General features: G+C 42.3%; 1 protein-coding gene across 1 annotated transcript in view; it reads left to right on the top strand.

The window, feature by feature from the left end:
* The window catches only part of INPP5F (inositol polyphosphate-5-phosphatase F), a 120739-nt gene that overhangs the window by 59036 nt on the left and 40257 nt on the right, over positions 1-21446 (top strand). The window contains exons 3-4 of the mRNA XM_084633828.1: positions 12503-12639; positions 16186-16314. Coding sequence (XP_084489954.1) covers positions 12503-12639; positions 16186-16314 — 266 coding nt within the window. The remainder of the gene's footprint in view (positions 1-12502; positions 12640-16185; positions 16315-21446) is intronic.

Genomic DNA, 21446 nt, shown 5'->3' with positions numbered 1-21446 from the left:
GGTTTGTAACAAGTAACTCATATGCATATTCGAGGACATGAATATAAATTCTGATAACCTTGAAAATGTTGGCAGATAGCCATTTCACATTATATGTATGTTTTGTGATCTTGCATGTGTTGGTGCTTCATCCTTTAATAATAGAAAATTTCCTTTGCAGGGGAAGCTTCAGTGAGCATCCCCTGCTTTGCATATTACTCCTGCGGGAATTCTGCGCCAAAAAATTAAAATTGCACAATATTTTAAAATTCTGAATTTTGTTTGTCAAAATTGTACTATATAATCATGCCAGTTTCAATTATTTTGGTAATTTATTTCAAAATACCTGTCAGCAAGTATGTCTGTAACAATACAAACACACCCAAAAATTCCCCCAGGAGTCGAGAGTTAAACCCCTATGACAACCCAGTTCCTGTTTCTCTGCCCCCCACCCCCACAAAGCCCAGCTGGGTGGCCAGACACTCTCTCTCCTCCGGCCCAGACACTCACACCCCCTACCATCCCAGAGCCCTTCCTGCATGCCGCCACCTCCTTTCTTCAGGGCATGCTGGGAACTGCAACTGCTGGTAACCCTCCAGTGCCCTCCCCCTCCCCTTGGCCATGTCTTCTATTTGAGAGCTGGGCTATGCCAGATCCAGCGGCCCCTAGTGGCGGCCAACATGTCTGCAGCCCATTTCTGTGGGGGGGAGGAAATTCTGCTGACACAACACTAATTTCTGCAAAATTCTGCATTGAGCAGTGATGCAGAATTCTCCCCCAGGAGTAACATGTGTAGGTCACATAAACTTAAAATATCAAAGAATTTTACCTGTGGGGTGGATTGTTACATAAGCTATGAATTTCACCCAAAAGAAAATAAAAAACTGGCTTCATCTTGTCTTTAAAATACATCAGCAGTAACAAGTAATCAAAGGGATACTATCTAGGGTAAAAAACCTTAAATTGAGCGGTCAGTATTATACCAGTTGGCTTTGTGTTGCTATAGAGGTGCCTTATACTTTCACACCACTTTTTTTTTTTTGAGTTAGGCTTTTCTCCTAAATCTGTGATTTGTGTTTATTTTTTTGAAAGATTATTACTGTGAACTCCTAAGTGGTAGCCTGACAATTCCAGCTGGCTCTTTTGCCCACTACAACCTCTATCTCCCCATTCTATATACTTTGGTTCTTAACTGTGCTCATTAATGTGGTATTGGACTGTGCCCTATCACTTCCTTTCTGAAATATTAACTTCTAATTCTTTCACTGTTTTTTAAAAAATGTCCATTACAATAGCACCGAGTAGTTGCAATCAGTTTTGTTACAAGCTCATATAAAAATAGACTGTACCCTGAGAGCTTGCAGTACAAGTATAAGCAAGATTACTAGAAATAATTTTGGCTTTTGTGTAGGTCACAAATTGTTGAGTCTCAAAAGCTGAGAAATGTCCCTTCTGCGTTTACCTTTTAGAGATTCTTTAACCAGGTCTCCATTACACTTTTCTGTGCAATCCTTAATAATCACCTGTGTTTTCAGAAATAGCTTCTATAGCACAGAATATGTATGAGTTGCTGTAGAGAAACCAGTAGAATGAAGGGAAAAAAAAAAAGTAAATGGCTAGAGTGAGCTGAAATGTGGATAAAAGATTTTTTTTTCTGATATAGCAGGGTATATTGCTTTGAATATTCTATTGCATTCAGCGGGCCATTTCAACATAAGAGCTGAGCCCGTCTTTCAGCACAATCATGTGGGGTTGGAGGAGCTGTTTAAATGCAGTTCTCCTGTTGGTCAGTGATCTCTCTGATTGGTTTTATTAAAGGGTTTCTATCTGTATTTCTGGGGAGGATATGGGGAGACTCTTTTGATTTATGGCAGGGATTGGGGTAATGGAGATTTGTATTGACTTATCCTAGACTTGTAGAGGATGCTCCATTTTGTCTGTGACCTTAAGTACTTTGTGTGGGAAGGCCCTATGGGGAGGAGAGTAATATTTGCAATTTCTGAAGCCCAATACCTACCTGCCCCTCCAAAGCTATTTCTGGAATACTAGATGGTTTTGGTGGATAGAAGCATCCTTTAATTCATCTGTCTGACTACTTTTCTGATGTGAACTTTGCTATGCTTATCCATGTGTTTCTGATTGCCAGAGTGGATTATTTTAATGCACTTTACTTGGGGCTTCCCTTTGAAGACCACTTGGAAACTGTGGTTAGAAGATGGTATAAGTGGCCTGCTTCAGTAGGAAGGCTGATCATGAGTAGCACACTACACCAGTGCTGTGCAGATTTCACTCATGTTGAACACACCCTGACTTGCACCTGAAGGAGGTCTACAGTCAGTGAAAAGATATATCAAATATCCCTCAGTGCTACCAGTCAAGATAAAATTGTAATTAGCCATTGCATAGTCTTTATAGTATGTAAATAGTTAACCAGCTGAATGCAGCAGAATAATTATCCCAGCAGACGTGAAGGTTCATGTCTGCTTTCACTGAAAGTTAACAGCTGAACCTAGTGGTGTTTCTGGTATTCATGTTAGAAGATGAGAATATATAAAAGTTGAAGTAGGCATGGCTTGGGAAGGGTGCCCCGTAAGATAAGATGGATGAAGTGCCGGAAAGCTCTTTGAGTTAATGTTGTACATCTCATTAGCAGAGCTGGTTGGGAAATTTTTTTGAAGAAATGCTTTTTGTTGTTTGTTGGAAAATTGTTGACTTGTTGAAACCAAAAAACTTGTGAAAAGATATCTCGTATCTTCAACAGGACATGACTACCTCTACCTCCACCTCCACCCAATCAAAAGCATAGGTAGAAATTTGCAAGAAATAAAATATGCATCATTTTGGCACTTAACAAGGAATTTGCTATTTAGCTCAGACAACAATCCCAATGTGACAAAAATAAGGAGGTGGCAATATTTTCTGAGCAAACTCAAGCAGCAGTGTTCATAGAGGTAGGCCATGTGATTGCAGGTTTAGGACTTGTAATACTATAGCAATGTCACCTTGTCAAGGGGAGAAAAGTGTGACTAGACAGTATGCATAATGTGTTACTTGAGATGTTGCTGTACACTGAGTGTTTTAGGAAGTGTTAGAAAAACACTTAAGTGGTACTGGCTGGTAGTTGGAGCAAAAATCTGAACTAAATTCCTGTTATAGTGAAGAATCTGAAGTGGTAGGTTATTTTAACAGATACAGTGCTTTAAATTAGCTGTTGCCATCTGTTCTTCCCTAGCTGCTTATGCAGAAACCCCACAATAATTAAATCCAGTGAAAAATGAGGCAGATGACTAAAATGTACACTTCTAAAATGACAAGAAGTTGTGATTTCCCTGAAGGCGGGAGTTAGCGTGTGTACATGAGTAAGAAACAATTCCAATAAATGTGTTGTTCAAAAGCTGTTTTAGGAAACTGTTCTTACTTTATCCATAAGAGCACACATCCATTTTAGGGATTCCTTATTACAGTTGCAAGCAATATCTGAATAATTGAGAGCCTTTCCTGGCCATTGTTCTGGTTTTTCCTCCAGCTCATACTTTATCTGCATAATCACTTCCTGATCGGCATTCTCATCTTGCCCTGAGATTTAAGCGTCATTTCTATTATTTTGGCTCAGGGATCAGAATTACAGTACAAGCATTTTTTTTTTCAATGCACCCAAGCATGTTTTCTGTACACATTTTGCACCTTAAGTGTCTGCATCCTTGCTTTTAACAATAGAGCTAAGTAAATTAATCTCTTTAGTTCTTGTTCAGCATTATAGGAGGCTTTATACTCCATTGTGCGGTAAATGGAATGGGGAATGGCCAAAATGTCACTCTTGACTTTGTTAAGCTTGCTGCTGCTTCGAGTGCTTGTTCATGTCAAGTCCAATCAGGTGTGTGCGCGCTGCATGCACGACAGCCAGAAGATTTTTCCCCTAGCAGCATACGTAAGTCGTGCCTTCATGGCGCCCAATATAGGGCCCTGCCGACCTCTCACCCCCTCAGTTTCTTCTTACCGTCAGTGATGGCTAGCTGGAACTTCCCTCGCTCTTGCTTTTGCAAGAACATTTTAGCAGTGTCCTGTTATTTGTATATAGTTAGTAGTAGTTTTTTGTTTTTGATAGTAGTAGTAGTAGTAGTCTAAGTTTTCGTTGTGGGGGGTTACCTCCCCACCTCCCTGTTTCTCCCCCACAGCCGAGGTATGCATCGGTCGCCGGGATTCAAACCATGTGAAATCTGTGGAAAGTTGATGCCAAAAAGTGACTGCACACTTCTTGTTTGAAGTGCCTTGGCGAGAGTCACCAAAAGGACAAATGCTGCATTTGTAAAGGGTTTCAGCCGAGGACCCTCAAGGATCGTGAACAGAGACTCAGTCCTATCCTCATGGACGCAGTCCTCCGCCCACAATCCGACTTCGGATCAGCAGAGCGCGTGCCAGTTGCTGCCTCCTCCGTGTGCAGCGCACCGGTGCCAATGCTGTGCGAGTCGGCTCCTTGAAAGGAGACTAAGGACTCCTGGCACCGACACGGCGCCAAACATAAGACTTTAGTAGGCGCCGATCTGTATCTCTGGTGCCCAGAAGAAAAAGAAGCAGGAAAGAGGGCGCTCTCCCCTACTAAGTCTAAGGAGACAGGAGCAGGGAGACCTCAACTCACTCAGCCTACTTCAGGCCCAGCAGCTCCAAGGGGCTTGTCAACTCCTGCCCCGCAACGGGTCATGTTGACTTCATCCCACTACTGCTCTCCGGACCATCAGGGCTGGGACATTCAACTCCCCTCCACTCCGGAGACTTTTGAGGCAGCCCAGGACCTCATCTGCCTGACGCCTCTGCCTTCTTCAGGGAGGGAAGAGGCACTGGTGTTAGCCAGGCCACCTAGTCCATCTAGAGGCAAGCTGGCTATGATGTCACACTGCTCCCCATCTCTGGCGTGCCACTTCCAAGCACTGGCCGCCCCCCCCGGGGGAACCACATGAGTCCCCAGAGGCTCAGCACTGCTGTTCAGCACCACCAGTATCGCACCTCCGTGGTCTTTTTTCGGAGACCTCTGAGGCAGAGTCCTGTTGTTTGGATAGGTCCAGCAGCAGCAGGTCTAGATCTAGGTGACATGGCCAGCCTCCTCTGGTGCCGTGGCCACCTCAATGGCAACAACCCACTGAGTGGCCCTTTTGGACTCCCTGGGCTTACCATCAGGTCCAGGGTCAGAGCCAGGCATCGAGATCTAGATCAGCGTCGATCGTGTTGGCATCTGTCGCCCCTGCACAGCTACTGGCATTGGATCCATCTTCAGTGATGACTCCTGCCTGCTGCTTTGGGTTCTGCACTGATGATCCCGGTGCCAACGGCGCTGATGATCCCAGCACCAGCAGCCTCTGCTCCATCAGCACGCTAGCCCCATGAGCATCGCAACCCCCTGGGCGCCGAGGGCAGTGACCAGGGCCATGGGCCAGTGTTTTCGTCTTCGTCCTACCCAGATGAGGCTGTTGCAGGCATGTCAACGGCCCTGGCTTTGGAGGACAGCAGGGTTCTACAACAGTTGTTGCGCAGGGTGGCCCAGAACCTGGGGATCCAGGCAGAGGAGGTGGTAGAGGATGCGGATCCCATGGTGGATATCCTTTCCCCCTCTGGACCTTCGCATATTGCGCTGCCACTTATTAAAACTGTAAGTGAAACCACAAAAACCTTATGGCCTCCTTGCCCCCCACAACAAGGAGGAATGAAAGACACTATTTCATCCCCTCAAAGGGGTACGAGCACTTGAAAACTCACCCTCCACCCGACTCCCTGGTGGTGAATTCTGCAAACCAAAGGGAGCACCAGGGGTTTTAGGGACCCTCACCTAAAAACCAGGAGCCAAAAAGGTTGACTTATTCGGGAGGAAAGTCTACTCCATCGTTGGTTTGCAGCTATGAATTGCAAACCAACAGGCCATCATTAGGAGATACTCCTTTAACACCTGCGGAACGATGGCCAAGTTTTCTGAGCTGTTACCATCAGTCTTCCATTCTGAATTAAAGGCCTTGGTGGAGGAAGGCAAACTCATTTCTAGGGCCTCCTTGCAGGCGGCTCTTGATGATGTGGATGCGGCCGCCCATACAAAGACTATGGGGGTGGAGGTTCTCTTGGCTCCAGGTCTCTGGACTACCTAACAGAGTCCAGCAGACCATCCAAGACCTGCTCTTTGAAGGTCAGGCTTTGTTTTCTGAAAAGACAGACAGAAGACTGCACAGTTTAAAAGATTCGAGAACTATCCTCAAGTCCCTCGGTATACACATCCGCACCACACAATGCAGGCATTTCAGGAGACAACCTCCTCTGCAGTTTTACCGGCAAAACCGACAGGACAGTTCCCAGAGAAGGAATAGGAGCGGCAGGAAGAGGCCGCACCTGTCCTCAGGCCAGGGCTCTGGCCATACCAAGCCTTCTGGGGCCAGAAACAGGCCTTTTGAAGGCACGCATGAGGATGGCGTACAATATTGAGAACTGGATCTACCCCACCTTACCTTCTCGTCCCGATTATCCCCTTTCTGCCATGCATGATCCCGTATCACTTCGGACCGCTGGGTATTCCACACAGGAGAGAGGGGATACTCCATCCAATTCTGTGCCCTCCTATGACCCTTCCCTGTTCCTCTTCAGGGACCCCTCTCATGAGCAACTCCTTATACAGGAAGTGCACTAGAATCTTTTGCTAGGGGTTGTGGAAGAGGTTCCTCAGGAGCAGAAGGGCAAGGGCTTCTATTTCCGGTATTTCCTAATACCGAAAGCCAAAGGCGGGCTCAGGCCCATCCTAGCTCTGCGAGAATTCAACAAGTTCATGAAGAAACTCAAATTCCGCATGGTCTCTTTGGCCTCCATCATCCCTTCACTGGATCCAGGAGACTGGTATGCTGCCCTAGACTTGAAGGACGCTTACGTTCACATAGTAATAACTCCGTCCCATAGAAAATACCTCAGGTTTATGGTGAACAAGACCTACTACCAGTGCACAATCCTTCCGTTCTCCCTGTCAGCGGCACCTCAAGTATTCACCAGGTGCATGGCAGTTGTGGGCGCTTTCCTGTGCAGGCTACAGGTACAGGTGTTCCTATACCTCGACGACCGGCTGATCAAAGACCGATCCAGGACTCTGGTAGAGAGCCATCTTCATAAGTGCGTCTGTCGATGAACTGGACCTGCTACTGAACGAGGGCAAATCAAAGCTGTCCACGGTTCAGAGGATAGAATTTGTAGGGGCGGTAGTGGACTCCCCAGGGCGTTCCTTCCCAGGAAGGCCAGGGCGTTCCTTCCCAAAGTAAGATTTCGAGCTCTCGGCAACATCATTTGAGGTCTAAATAAGTTCCCCACCACCACAGTACAGAACTGCCTGAAACTTCTAGGACACGTGGCTGCTTGTACCTTTGTAGTACCTACGAAGCCAGACTCAGACTTAGACCTCTTCAGTCATGGCTAGCCTCAGTGTATCGGCTAGCCCGGGACAGTTTGGTCAGGATTGTAACCCTGCCTCGTCTGGTACTCAACTCCCTCTTGCGGTGGCTCGATCTTCAGGTCATATAGGCAGGGGTACCCTTAACCAGCCATCCCTCTCGCTAATGACAGACATGTCAGACTTGGGCTGGGGGGCACATTTGGGAGGCCTCTGGTCTCCGATGGATCTCACTCTACACCTCAATGTCAGAGAGCTGAGAGCGGTGTGCCTGGCATGCCAGACTTTCTGAGCCCACCTAGCAGGGGGATGTGTATCAATCATGACAGACAACTCCATGGCGATGTTCTATATCAACAAACGTGTGTGTGCGTGCTCCTCTCCCCTTTGCCAGGAAGCCCTCATGCTGTGGGACTTCTGTGTAGAGCGCTCAATACACCTGCAAGCATCGTACCTCCCTGGAGTAGAGAACGAGTTGGCGGACCATCTCAGCAGGTTGTTCCACGGCCACGAGTGGTCCCTTCTCCTGGACGTAGTGAACTCAATCTTCCATCAGCAGGGCTTTCCCCAGATAGACCTGTTTGCCACACGACGCAACAGGAAGTGTCAGCTATTCTGCTCCTTCCTGAATTGCAGCCTGGACTCCATCGTGGTTGCGTTCCTCCTCCTATGGGGAGGCAGTTTCCTATGTGTTCCTGCCTGTCCCTATCATTCACAAAGTGCTCCTCAAGATTCAGAGGGAACAAGCTTTGGTGATATTGGTAGCTCCAGCCTGGCCTCACCATCACTGGTACACATCACTCCTGGAAATGTCCATGGAAGCTCCTGTCACCTTGCCACTCTTTCTGGACTTAATAACTCAGGATCATGGTCATCTGTAACATCCGAACCTCGAGTCGCTCCACCTCACGCAATGGAAATTCCATGGCTGAACCCAGTTGAATTTTCTTGCTCTGATCAAGTCAGACAAGTTTTTTCCTGGGCAGCAGGAAACCCTCCATGAGAGCTACCTACCTTGCTAAGTGGAAGAGATTTTCAATCTGGTCTGCACAGCACCATTCGTCTCTGATGCTCTTCTCAGTTCCACTAATACTGGACTGTGTTCTCCACCTCAAGGAGCAGGGACTGTCTGCGTCGTCAATAAGAGTTTACTTGGCTGCCATCTCTGCCTTCCATCCAGGAGCAGAGGAATGCTCAGTCTTTGCCAACCCGTTGGTCACCCATTTCCTTAAGGGTCTCGACAGACTATACCCGCTGGTCTGACAGCCTGTCCTGGCTTGGGACCTCAATTTGGTCCTATCCGAACTTATGGGGTTACCATTTTAGCTCTTGGTGACCTGTTCCCTGCTCGCGCGCGCTCTCTCGCTCTCTCGCTCTCATGCAAGGGGGCATTTCTGGTAGGAATAACTTCACCTAGGAAGGTGTCTGAGCTCAGGGCCCTAACATCAGAGCCCCCTTCACATTGTATTCCATAAGGACAAGGTTCAGCTCAGGCTTCACCTGGCTTTTCTCCTGAAGGTTGTCTCCCAGTTCCACATCAACCAGGACATCTTCCTCCCTGTATTCTGCCCTACCCTGCACTCGAGCATCAGGGAGCAGAGGCTTTACTCATTGGATGTCCACAGAACACTAGCCTTCTACATCGAGAGAGTGAAACCGTTCCGAAAGTCCGTCCAGCTATTCATGGCAGTGGCGGACAGAATGAAAGGTCTTCCTGTCTCCTCTCAATGTATCTCATCATGGATCACGTCCTGCATTTGTGAGTGCTACAGCTTGGCAGGGGTGCCTGCTCCTTCGATCACTGCGCACTCCACCAGGGTTCAGGCCTCTTCAGTGGCGTTCCTGGTTCCAGGTTCCCACCCAGGAAATCTGCAGAGCAGCGATGTGGTCCTCCATACACGCTTTCACCGTGCTCTATGCAATCACCCAGCAGGCCAGAGACGATGTGGCCTTTGGAAGAGTGGTGCTCCAATCAGTGAAGGACTCCGACCCCACCTCCTGAACTTGGGCTTGTGAGTCACCTGTTTGGAATTGACTTGAACAAGCACTCAAAGAAAAAGCAGTTACTCACCTTCTCGTAGCTGTTGTTCTCCAGATGTGGTGTTCATGTCCATTCTAATACCCACTCTACTACCCCTCTGTCGGAGTAGCCAGCAAGAAGGAATTGAGGGGGTGGCAGGTCGGCAGGACCCTGTATTGGGTGCTATGAAGGTGCGACTCCAGGGAGCTCCCAGGCTGACCCTACGGATGCTGCTAGGGGAAAAATCTTCCAGCCGTCATGCAGGCGGCATGCACACACCTGATTGGAATGAACATGAACAACACATCTCAAAGAACAACAGTTACGAGAAGGTGAGTAACCGTTTTTTCCACACTTCGTTAAATGAAGTTTCACTTAATATCAACATGGCTATGCTGGAAAAACAACTTCAACCTAGACCAGTGGTTCTCAACCTATTTACTACTGTGGGCCGCATATGTGGCCCACAACGTGTTATGTGGACTGCATGCAATATTATCTCGATGGCCCTGAGGATGTCAAATGGGCCGTAGCTCTCGGCTGATTGGGCCCCAGGTTCAGAACCATTGACCTGGATGGTACCCTCTCCTGTCAAAATATCTTATTGATATGTATTTGCAATAAACTGAGTGCAGCTCAGGCCTGAGGAGATTGTGCCCATAGGTGCGGGGGGGCGCTGCTGCGGGCGTGGCACGCTGTGCCCGTAGGAGTGGGGGGGCGTGGGCAGGCGCTGCTGCAGGCGTGGCACGCTGTGCCCGTAGCTGCCCAGAGGCTAAGGTGGTGCTGAGCTATTAATTACAATGCAGATCTATTTCTAAGATCTGGCCTGACTTGTGTGTCTAGGGTACAGCTTTTTTACTAGAGTGACAGAGCTTCCATTTTAAGTGGAAATTCGATCCCTGTTTGAAGTGTCTAATGTTAATTTTATCTTACAGCAGTTCAGTTTCCTTTTTTAAAAGGTATAAATTTTTTTGGCTACTCTTGGCCATTTTTGGAAGGTCGTGTGGGGGATAGCCACTTCTCCAGAGGCTGCCAATGCGGAACAGCACAGGCAAAAGGAAGTGCTCTTCAGGTCTAGTTAGCGCTTGACTCCAGTCTTGTGCAAACAGATCTGTTCTTTTTGCAAGTAACTCTTAGGAGAGCCTCTTCAGTGGTTGTGACCATCCTTCATTGCTTTTTAAACTCACTTGAACAGCAGTACTGATATAACACAACACCACTTCCAGCAGTTTTGGGCTATTATCTGGCTTCCATGTTGGTAGGTTATAGAAGTATCTTTGCTTTGATAGTTCTCTGCTGCCTTCATCTTCAGTCAATAGACAGCAGGACTGGCATACATACAGTATCTCATAAAAATTGGCCAGAAGTCAACTTTCTTTTCTGTATGTGGGAATTAACAAAACTCTAGTAGCTGAGTTTCTAAACATGCTTTTCTATGAAAAAAGTTTAATCCATCCGAAGGCATCTAGATTTTGAGTCTGGAAGACTTTTTTTTCTCACCCTTAATGCACTTGTGCAGTAGATAAAATTTTGGACCTCAAACATTGACTTTTGTTCAATATCTTTAACAATATACAATGCCCAGAATTATTCCTGTTCTCCCCCCCTTAAATACTTATTCTGTATAAATACCTTTAATGAAATGATTTTCCTGCTCAGTAATTTTTTTTTCTTCCTTTGCATTTTTAAAAATGTCTGCAGCATTGCTCGAGTGTTTTTTCTGTACTGGTCTACCCTTTAGTTGTAGGCCTAAGAGAAAATAGAAGTCCTAAAAGTGCTTCCAATTTATTCTTGTCCTTTAGCTCCCCCCTTCTTTGTGTCTGTACTAGTTTACGTCCTTCCTCCCTTCCCCACCGCCCCACAAGTACATATACTGATATGTGCTGCGGCAGTGCTTCACTTGAATCGGTTTAGACTTCTTTTGTTTTTCATTTTGGTTGGGTTTTTACTGTTGCATGAATGAGCCAACGATCCATTGTAATAAGAGTAAAAGCAAAACTGAGATTGTGATCCTTGCTTAAAATTAAATGTGCACACTGCGTCGTAGCAAATGTATTAACATAGTGATGTCAACGACTTTGTGAAGCTTGCATAGCATTACATAAAAATCCATCAAAATGCACAATGCCATCTTGTTACTATTGCCGAGTCCAACAAATAGCGAGGGTGTGTGGTTTTTAAAAAAAACAAACAACAAAACCCAGCATATTGGACAAGAGATGGGGTTAGTCTGATATTTTTGGCTTGTTAAAACAGTGACAATATAGTTTTATGGATTAACCATGGACAGGAATTTTGGAGGCATGGGTATGCCACTTAACTTCTCTCTAGTTCCCTATCTCTTTTTGAATTGTTGAGGGTATGATAAATGTGTCAGCTTCACATGGGTGTCAGGTATTACACAGTTCTTTGTATTACAAAGATTGTTTAGGTGCCAGTATAACTAACATTTCCCTTGTTACAAAACTAAGCTTTTGTCTCTCAATCCCCAAACTGGTTAACATGCATGTTAAAAATACAGGCTCTGTAACTTGATTAAGCCTGATTTTAGGGTATAGCGTTCATGTCTGTGCACTGAAGTGATCTGTTCACATTATGACCATTTAAAATGGACACAGCAGCTGTGTTTAAATGTTTTATTTACTTTCCATTTTTGTGTGATACAGCCTTGTGGAAAAGCTTTTCCCTGTTGGCTGACTTTTTCTCCGTGCGGTGAACTCTAATTTTCTTCCTTTTCTGTTTCTAATGATACAGAAATCCAATTGACTGACCTTGTTTTGAATGTGCACTAGCATTATTGATGTTGGCAGGAATGTGCCTGGGATCATTTTAATTGCTGCCAGTGAAGCAGTGGTGCCCTCTCCCTTAATAGCTTATCCCACAACATGGTGACTTTCCTTAATATTTCAGTGATAGAGTAGCAGAGGGTTTTTTCTTCCCACAAAGCTCAGGAAAATCTGGAGGGAATTGGCCTATGAGATTATAACACTTTTAAGGTAGGAGTAAGGTTTTGGGTTTAATTTGATTGTGCCCTCTCAGTGAATATGGTTTAATTATTTTCTGTTGTGACACTAACAGATTTTGCTGACATTTTCCAGATCTACCATGGTGGCTACTTCTCATTCGCCAGAAAGCATTGATTGGCAAGCTCCCAGAAAGCCATGAAGTGTGCAAAATAACCAAAATTGCAGTGATTCCGCTCTCTGAAACGGACCCTCAGGATCTGGAGTTGGAGGTATGATTTTAAAACCTTGAAAACATCTAATTTGAAATTCTTAGAGATTCAAGGTATGTGAGGTAGTATCTTTTATTGGGCCAACATATCCCTTGGGATGCATAGGAAGTGACAGATGTTGGCACGGATGCCCATTGCTTCCACTCTGACATGCAGTCCTGCTTGCTTTTGTAATCATGACTCCTGTAGGAGTCCTTCATACACAAGCTTCCCTTACTATGTCTGCCTCAGGACATTTCTAAAGGGGGACTTCTCAGAAATGAGGGATAACTACGAATTAAATGCATCCTCAGACTGTATTAATTTTCACTGTAGGTTGGGAGGAAAAGAATCCAGAGTAATCTGATCAGATTGTCAGTCCCCTCAAATTCTGCAGAGGCCGAAGCTATTGGGGAGGCTTTTGTGTATGCCACAGAGGGGAAATTCACACCACCTTTAGGCTCAGGCTACCCTCCCTGCAGAGATACAGGGGGAGGATAGTGCCTATAAAGATATGATAATCAGGGGCTTCAGTGGGAAATGACTGACCGCCATTTTATTTAGCAATAGGATATCTTCAGGACTATAGAGCTTATGTTCTTGTTAGTAAGAAATGCTCTAGTCTAACAGATCCAGAATGTATTCTTTAAATGTCAATACAATTAAGGTGTGACTCTAGGCTTATAACTAACTGGGAAATAAAATCTTTTAAAGAATTATTCATTCAATAGTTCTGGAAAGTTGCTGTTGTGTGGCAAAGCACTCTTTCTGTCAGACCCTCTTGTTGGGGTCTGAGTGTGCTACTTCTACAACAATATTAGCTCCTGCCTCCCAGAGTCTTATAGCAAGTTATGCAGCAATAGGAGTAGAACTGCATGAATATGTGCATCCAGTGTTGACAAACTTCCTACTAGGATAGTATCTGGTAACTATACTATTAATAATCACCCATCAATAATCAAATTTTTGCTCTTCTGTCACAAAAATTTGTGGAAGAAAACACCCAGATAATTGTCAAGGAATCTATATAGCTTATTCGGTTTCTTGGTAATCTGTAGTTGAGACTTGAAGACTACAAATAAAACTCTGTAGTCGTCTTCCTTTTTTCTCCTTAATGAAATTTAAGATGATCACGTTATTTACCTTCATTCTAAACAAGAGATTATGGAAATAACTAATTGCTAACTATCAGAAAATCCCTGAAAAGACACCGATTTACTGAATTTTACAAAACCTAGTCTACATAAACAGGACCAGGATGTTTGTTTAAAAAAAAAAAAAAGTGGGTGGACGGATGGCTCAATGAAATATATGGAGCCTTTCATATTTAGGACAGGGTTTTAATTTGGCAGAGGTCACTATTCACTGAACAGCAAAGTGGTTTATGTCAACTGGAAATTAAACTATTGTTTTTATGTTCCTACTTGAATAAGTGATATTGGTCTCATATCTAGTTATGAAAACTTGTTTTTGGCCTTCCTGATGTTTAAATTTGGATTTCTGTAAAAAGTTGTGTTCAGTACAATAACGATTCTCTGAAATAATCTGAGGTTTAGTGATTTCATTCTGACTTGTAGCATGAATAATTAGTGCACGGATGACAGTTAACAGATGATAAATTTATGTTCTGCAAAATAAATGAATTTTGTAAGCCTTTGATTCAGTCGTAACTGTCAGAAGTAAATGTATAAAGTGTTTAAGGGTATGTCTACACTGGCAGAGTTACAGCACCTCTCAGCGAGCGCTGAAGAGAAACCACTGTTGTGTGTTCACACTGTCAGCTGCTTGTGCAATAGCATGTTCACACTCATGGCACTTGCAGTGGTATTCAGAGTGGTGAACTCTGGACAGCTATCCCATAGAGCATCTCTTCCTCTTCTGCCACTAAGAGTTGTGGGAAGACGGAGGGGGTCGCGGGGCATCCTGGGTTCTGTCCCAGTGCCCTGTGATGCATTGCTTCGTATCCCAGTAATCCCTGTGCTTCTGTTCGCATTTTTGGCGCTATCTTTGAATGGTTTGTGTACTGCATGCTCGGCCTCTTCGGTCTGCAGGAACAGATTCGGCACTATTGGAAAGTATGCTGCTTGCTCTGACTAACCCATCATGAGTGGCAGTGGCATTATTCCTTAAACTACAAAGGCAAGAGGAGTGTGACATTGATCTCTCCACGGGTAGTAGCTACGACACGGGATTGTTTGTGGCATTCATGGAGGTGCTGACCGCAGTGGAACGCTGCTTTTGGGCTCAGGGAAACAAGCACTGTGGTTGGATCACATTGTCATGCATGTCTGGGATGATGAGCAGTGGCTGCAGAACTTTTGGATGAGGAAAGCCACATTCATGGGACTGTGTGATGAACTTGCGCCAGCCCTGCGGTGCAAGGACACGATAATCTTGGAATTTTATAATTTAAAACTTATTGCCAGTCTAAAGATACAATTAAACAGATATTCTAGAAGGTGTATGAACTTACCATCCTTTTACTTTCTGCTTTTTCTCTTTCTGTAACATGGTGGTTAGTACGTTTTGGTTTGTTTAAGGTAAACAGAATTGAAGAGCTGGACTAATGAATCTTTGGTAATTACTTACAGATGCCTGTGGATGGATTTACATTCTGTCCTTTGGGGAGGCAGAGAGAAGTAAAAGTAACTGTTGGTGTGCCATGTCAAAGGCAAAGATGAGGACAGAGGGGGGAGAGTGCCTTAGAATGGTTCAGTAGTGGATGAAAGAACCAAGGTGTACAAGGTTCCATAAGTGTAATTCCTCTCCTTACTGATACACATTAGTATTTTAGGATTAAAAATATTTGTGTATAAATAGAAAATGAAACTCTCATGTATTGTATTCACAGTTCTTTAACTGTATCATTTTAAAAATAAGACATAATCTGAAGTCTTTTCTGAAGACACAATCTAAAAAGGTGAATGCACTTAACAGGAAAAAAATGACTTCTGTTTTATCTATCAAACACCAGAGAAATTAGGACAGAACTGTAGAATTATGCACTGGTATGGTAATAAGTAAGAAATATTGAGTTTAGAAGTGAATGACTTGAATCTTGCAGAATTATCTATGGAAGTACTGCTATTAACCAGTAATTTCTTGTTAAAAAAAGAATTTATTCAGCAATTTAAAATATCAGTCTGACTTCCAAAGACTAGCATAACAATTAACAGAGCTTTTTATGATCCATGTTTGTATTGTTTAGTGGCAGTTCAGTATTGACAGGCATTCTTTGCGGGAGCATGCTTGTATTGTACATGTCAAAATACTTGGTTTGATGTGTGTCACCTTTTTTATTATGGGTATAAGTAGTTATGGCGGTGACACATTATAAAGCATGCAATTAACACAGCAAGAAGTAGATGGAAAGATGTAAATACTTCTTTTATTGTTGAACTTGTATTTAATCTGATGAAGATATTAGTCTTATTTTTAATCTTACTGAGAGTCTAAGTACATGTTAGTGAAATCTAATTTTATTTAAATTTTATTTATAAATAAAAATTGCTGTTGGGACAAATGTTAAGTATCAACTTTAACTGACACAGTATTTTTATTATTTAGCTCTGTAAAAAGCATCACTTTGGGATAAATAAGACAGAGAAGATTACACAGTCTCCAGATGACTCTAAATTTCTACTCAAGACCTTTACTCAAATTAAATCAAATGTATCTGCATCAAATAAAAAGAAGGTGAGGATTTACTATTTTATTTGTGATTTTTCAAAGCATTTTTGATTTAGTGATTTGAAGGCTGTGGTGGATAACCAGAGTAACATAATACACCCTGTAAAGAAAACCAGTAAATGACCTAGAATTATGTAGTATATAACACAAAGAAAACAAGTTGACTTCCATCCTGAGTGTTTCATTTTAGTCCTCATGCTCATTCATTTGATTTTATGTAATATAGATTTTCAGAAGATGGGGCCATAGCATTAAATGTTTAACTGTTACAGAATTATATTCACTTAGAATGGAAAGTACATTTGAAGGGTTCTCCTGGTGAAGTGGAGTTAATAGAGATATTTTTCATCTTTATAAAACAATACTAGTTGCTAACGCTGTAATAAAGAGAAAAATTGTGCATACAAAACATTCTTCTATCTTATAACCCTAGTCATAAAGTCACCATCTTGAAACAAAATCCATGAGGGAATGATGGAACAGAGCAGAGGTCTGTAGATATTGCAAAAAGGAGTACTGGTGGCACCTTAGAGGCTAGCAAATTTTTTTGAGCATAAGCTTTTGTGACCTACAGCTCACTCATTGCATGCATGTAGTGGAAAATACAGTGGGGAGATTTTATATACACAGAGATATTGCCTAATTCATTTTAGGAATTTCAGTTTCCAGCAAAGTAGAAAAACAATTCAGCTTTTCACCTGGAAAGTAGCCTGAAAAGAATACAAACACTTCAAATTATTTTTGGATTTGTGTACCTAGTGGATGAGAGATGAAGGTTTCTCCAAACTCTGTAGAAAGAAATCTGAAGTGACACTGAGGAACTAAATCTAACAAACAATAGCACATGTGTACATACTATTTGCTATACAACAAGCTAGTTTCACTAACTTCAGCACTTCAGAATCCTTCTCTAGATGATCCCCATGATCTACTAAAACTGTATTTCTACATCCACTCTTGTATCTAGTGCTTTTTTAGTTTTGTTCTTAAATCCTGACTTGAATAGAAAAAAAATTAGTTGTTAATAAGTTTGAGACGTTTTTAAAAACATTCTGTGACATCACACACAGTAAAATCTCTTCTTTATGCTTATAAATAACTTTAAAAGTTAGAGACAGCATGGTTATTAATGCATTTTTTTGTAATCACCTGTTATTTATTAAAAAGAAAAGGAGTACTTGTGGCACCTTAGAGACTAACCAATTTATTTGAACATAAGCTTTCGTGAGCTACAGCTCACTTCATCGGATGCATATGTACATTGTAAGGAGAGTGATCACTTTAGATAAGCTATTACCAGCAGGAGAGCAGGGTGGGAGGAGGTATTGTTTCATGGTCTCTGTGTATATAATGTCTTCTGCAGTTTCCACAGTATGCATCCGATGAAGTGAGCTGTAGCTCACGAAAGCTTATGCTCAAATAAATTGGTTAGTCTCTAAGGTGCCACAAGTACTCCTTTTCTTTTTGCGAATACAGACTAACACAGCTGTTACTCTGAAACCTGTTATTTATTGCAAGGTCTCTGCAGTCTGACCTGGCTGGTATGTGGTTTCTCCCAATAATTCTTCCTAAATGTTGGGGTCCTTCCATAGAACCCAGACGATAGGATTGACTTAAAAGGAGGGTCCCCTATGTATTTGTGGTAGGTGTGTCCAAGTCCTCACATGTTAACTGATAAATTTTGATAACTTGAAAACTTTAGATTTAAAAACTGGTGCTTCCATTTTTTTTTTATATTTGAGGAGATTGTAGAACAATGTTTTGTGATAGTTGGACATATGCTTTTAGGCTGATGCTGATGTTAAACTCTCATAGAGATAGTGCTACAAAGAATATTCTGTTGAATTCTATCCTGTAATGAAGTGTATATACACATTCAACATTTTTTAGGGGAACTAGACGGAGGCTTAATCTTGAATCAGTATTTAGATTTTTTTTTTAACTTATGATATGTGTTCTCTGTTTCATACAAGTACCTCAAAGCCACTTTTTTCTTCTATAAAAGATTTTGTTTTGGCTCTTGAATCTGTGGAGTTGGTATTTTTATCACGTTTGAACAAGGTGTTAGCACTTTGAAGCTTGATAATGTAATCAGTCAGTTATTGATAGTAACAATACGTAAAGAGCAAATAAAAGAAGAGACTCTTCATAAAAGACTTAATGTTTTGAGTGTGATCTCTAGGAAGATTTTCCTTGTGGCAAATTATGCTTTCGAAAAGAATGTGCTTGATATTTTTGGGGGTTTGCATTTTTGAGGCACCAGTGGAGAACAGGTTGATTCATGGATGATATCTAAGTTAAACAGTTTTCACATGTGAAATAGAGAAATGTTTCATCAAAGAACAGATGAGTTGACAGTTTGCTTTTATAATGCAAACCTGTTTAAAAAGTCTATTTCTGTTTGATAGACAGATATTTGAAAACGTTTGATGAACAATCATAGCTTTATACCATGGCATTTTATTTATCAATGTCCTCTACCTTTTCTTCCCTTGTGCATTTTTTCCAGTAAAGTTAAATACGTATTTTAATACACTTGTCGTTCTTGATACTGATCGGGATATACTTTAAATATTATTAGTTTTGTATTGCTATAGTACCTGGTAGCCCCAACAGCTTGCATCCTGTTGCCCCAAATAGTTAACAATAAGAACATAGGACTGCAAGGGAGCTCCTGGATCATCAAGTTCAGTCCCCTGCTATTGCAGGCAACCACGTTATATAATCCTGTTCATAAAGATATTAAGTTCCATCTTAAAACGGGTTAGCTTTCGTGCCCTCACTACTCCTATTGGAAGGCTGTTCCAGAACCTCACTCTGTTGATGATTAGAAACAGTCTTCTAATTTCCAGCGTAAATTTACTCATGGCCAATCTAAATAGACAAGAAAAGGGGATGGGGAGGAGGGGAAGGTTTATGATATACAAAATAGTGGTTTGCAAGCCTGGAGTTAGTTCCACAATGGAAAAAAAAATGTTGGAGGTGGGATTGGGCAGGGGATGGTAGGAGTGGAATACCTAAACCGAAAGGCAAAGGAAGGGGGAGTGAGGAGAAGATGAGTGGGGAATTCCATGAAATCTCCAAAGGGTTTTGCTGCTGTTGACTTTATATGGAAGATGCTTGGATACTGTGGTGATGTGTGACAGTATCAAACCTAGAGATAGAGGGAGGGAAGGACTGAGAGTGGCCTGGAGGGAAGTGGGGGTAAGAAACTGTCTGTGTGTGAGTGAGAGAGAGAGAGAGCGCGGGGGGGGGGGGCACTAGCAAGCAGCGAATCAGTAAAAGGGAAGAGCATTTCTAAACAAGACATACAAGTGTTGCATTTAATTTACCTCAATGATCACATCCGTTAGGGCCCAAGACTTCAGTGTCACGATTATAGGTAGGCTTGGAAAGATTAGATTTTTGTATTGGTAAATGTCGATTTTACTATACACACAAACAAACAAAAATTCCCATAGATGATGACTGCAATTTACGGGTAGGCGAAGTAAGAAAAATGCAGCTTGAGAACTTACTAATGTTTGATGTAAGGATATTTCCTTTGACATTTGATGTTGACAGTTTGTGTTTTAACGCTTATAAAGCTTTAACTTCTTAAATCTACTATGATTAAATAATTGTCTGACCCCCATAATTTCCAGGAACTGGGAAAACTTAAATTGATAAATGTTTGTTTTAAGCTTTTTTTATTTGTTAGTGTCAAAATTATAACAAAATGAAAATAAAATTCTGCCAAGCCTAATTACAGGATAAGACATTTCTTCAGTCATTTTCTTGACTTTCTTTTCCTGGGTATACTACCTGTTAAGATGACGAGTGTCTTGTCTCCTGAAACCATATCCAAGCTGCACCTATCCTGGAGCTTCCATAGTCTGGCAAGCAGCTTTCTTACATTAATTCATTTCTTTTTCCTTTTAATTTCACAGTTTGTCTGTGAGAGGGGTGATAAATGATGGTTTATTTTGAGTCCTTTAGCTGCTAATCTAATTGAAGGTGATAGCTTGATTGGTCATTAGAAAACACTTCATAATCTGACAGTGTAAAAATCGGGCAACTCTTTTTTTTTTTTATTCTGTAGTCTGTCCTCTCCTCTCTCTTGCAGCCATTCCCCACCTCCACAGTAAGCAGCAAATATATTTAATTTGTCATGGAAGCAAGTCCCCACTCCCTCTTCTTGTTGAAGGCCGCATTGCTCAGAATGGCTATAGCAAAGGGCAGTATGTGTGTGGGGGAGAATTCACAATGTTTCACACCCCCACTCCCAGAGCTCAGTCTGACTTAATTGGTTGAAACACTCAAGGGGGAGAGTTTCAGTCCCTTGCTTAGTACTAACTTTCAACTGAAGGTGAGATTCTACTGGTAAAGTAGATCTACTCAGTTGTACATTCAGTGTTTTAAGCCCTGCTCTCTTTCTGTGAGTAACATAATAAAAATGTGAATGTTTATAAGCCGAGGTGTTAACATTGAGTTTAAATGTTTAGAAGAACCAAATGGTGGAATGTAAAGATGTACATCAATAATGATAAGGAGTACTTGTGGCACCTTAGAGACTAACAAATTTATTTGAGCATAAGTTTTTGTGAGCTACAGCTCACTTCATCAGATGCATTCAGTGGAAAATACAGTGGGGAGATTTTATATATACCGAGAACATGAAACAATGGGTGGTTACCATACACACTGTAATGAGAGTGATCAGATAAGGTGAGCTACTACCAGCAGGAGAGAAAAAAAAAACAAACCTTTTATAGTGATAATCAATGTGGGCCATTTCCAGCAGTTGACAAAAACGTGTGAGGAACAGTACGGGGGGAAAATAAACATGGGGAAATAGTTTTACTTTGTGTAATGACACATCCACTCCCAGTCTTTATTCAAACCTAAGTTAATTGTATCCAGTTTGCAAATTAATTCCAATTCAGCAGTCTCTCGTTGGAGTCTGTTTTTTGAATTTTTTTGTTGAAGAATTGCCACTTTTAGGTCTGTAATTGAGTGACCAGAGAGATTGAAGTGTTCTGCAACTGGTTTTTGAATGTTGTAATTCCTGATATCTGATTTGTGTCTATTTATTCTTTTACATAGAGACTGTCCAGTTTGGCCAATGTACATGGCAGAGGGGCATTGCTGGCACATGA

The sequence above is a fragment of the Lepidochelys olivacea genome, assembly GCF_965140295.1.
Source record: "Lepidochelys olivacea isolate rLepOli2 genome assembly, chromosome: 7".
In the NCBI taxonomy this organism is placed as follows: domain Eukaryota; kingdom Metazoa; phylum Chordata; order Testudines; family Cheloniidae; genus Lepidochelys; species Lepidochelys olivacea.
Note: the sequence above shows the minus strand (reverse complement) of the source record. Positions and strands in the feature narration are given on the sequence as shown.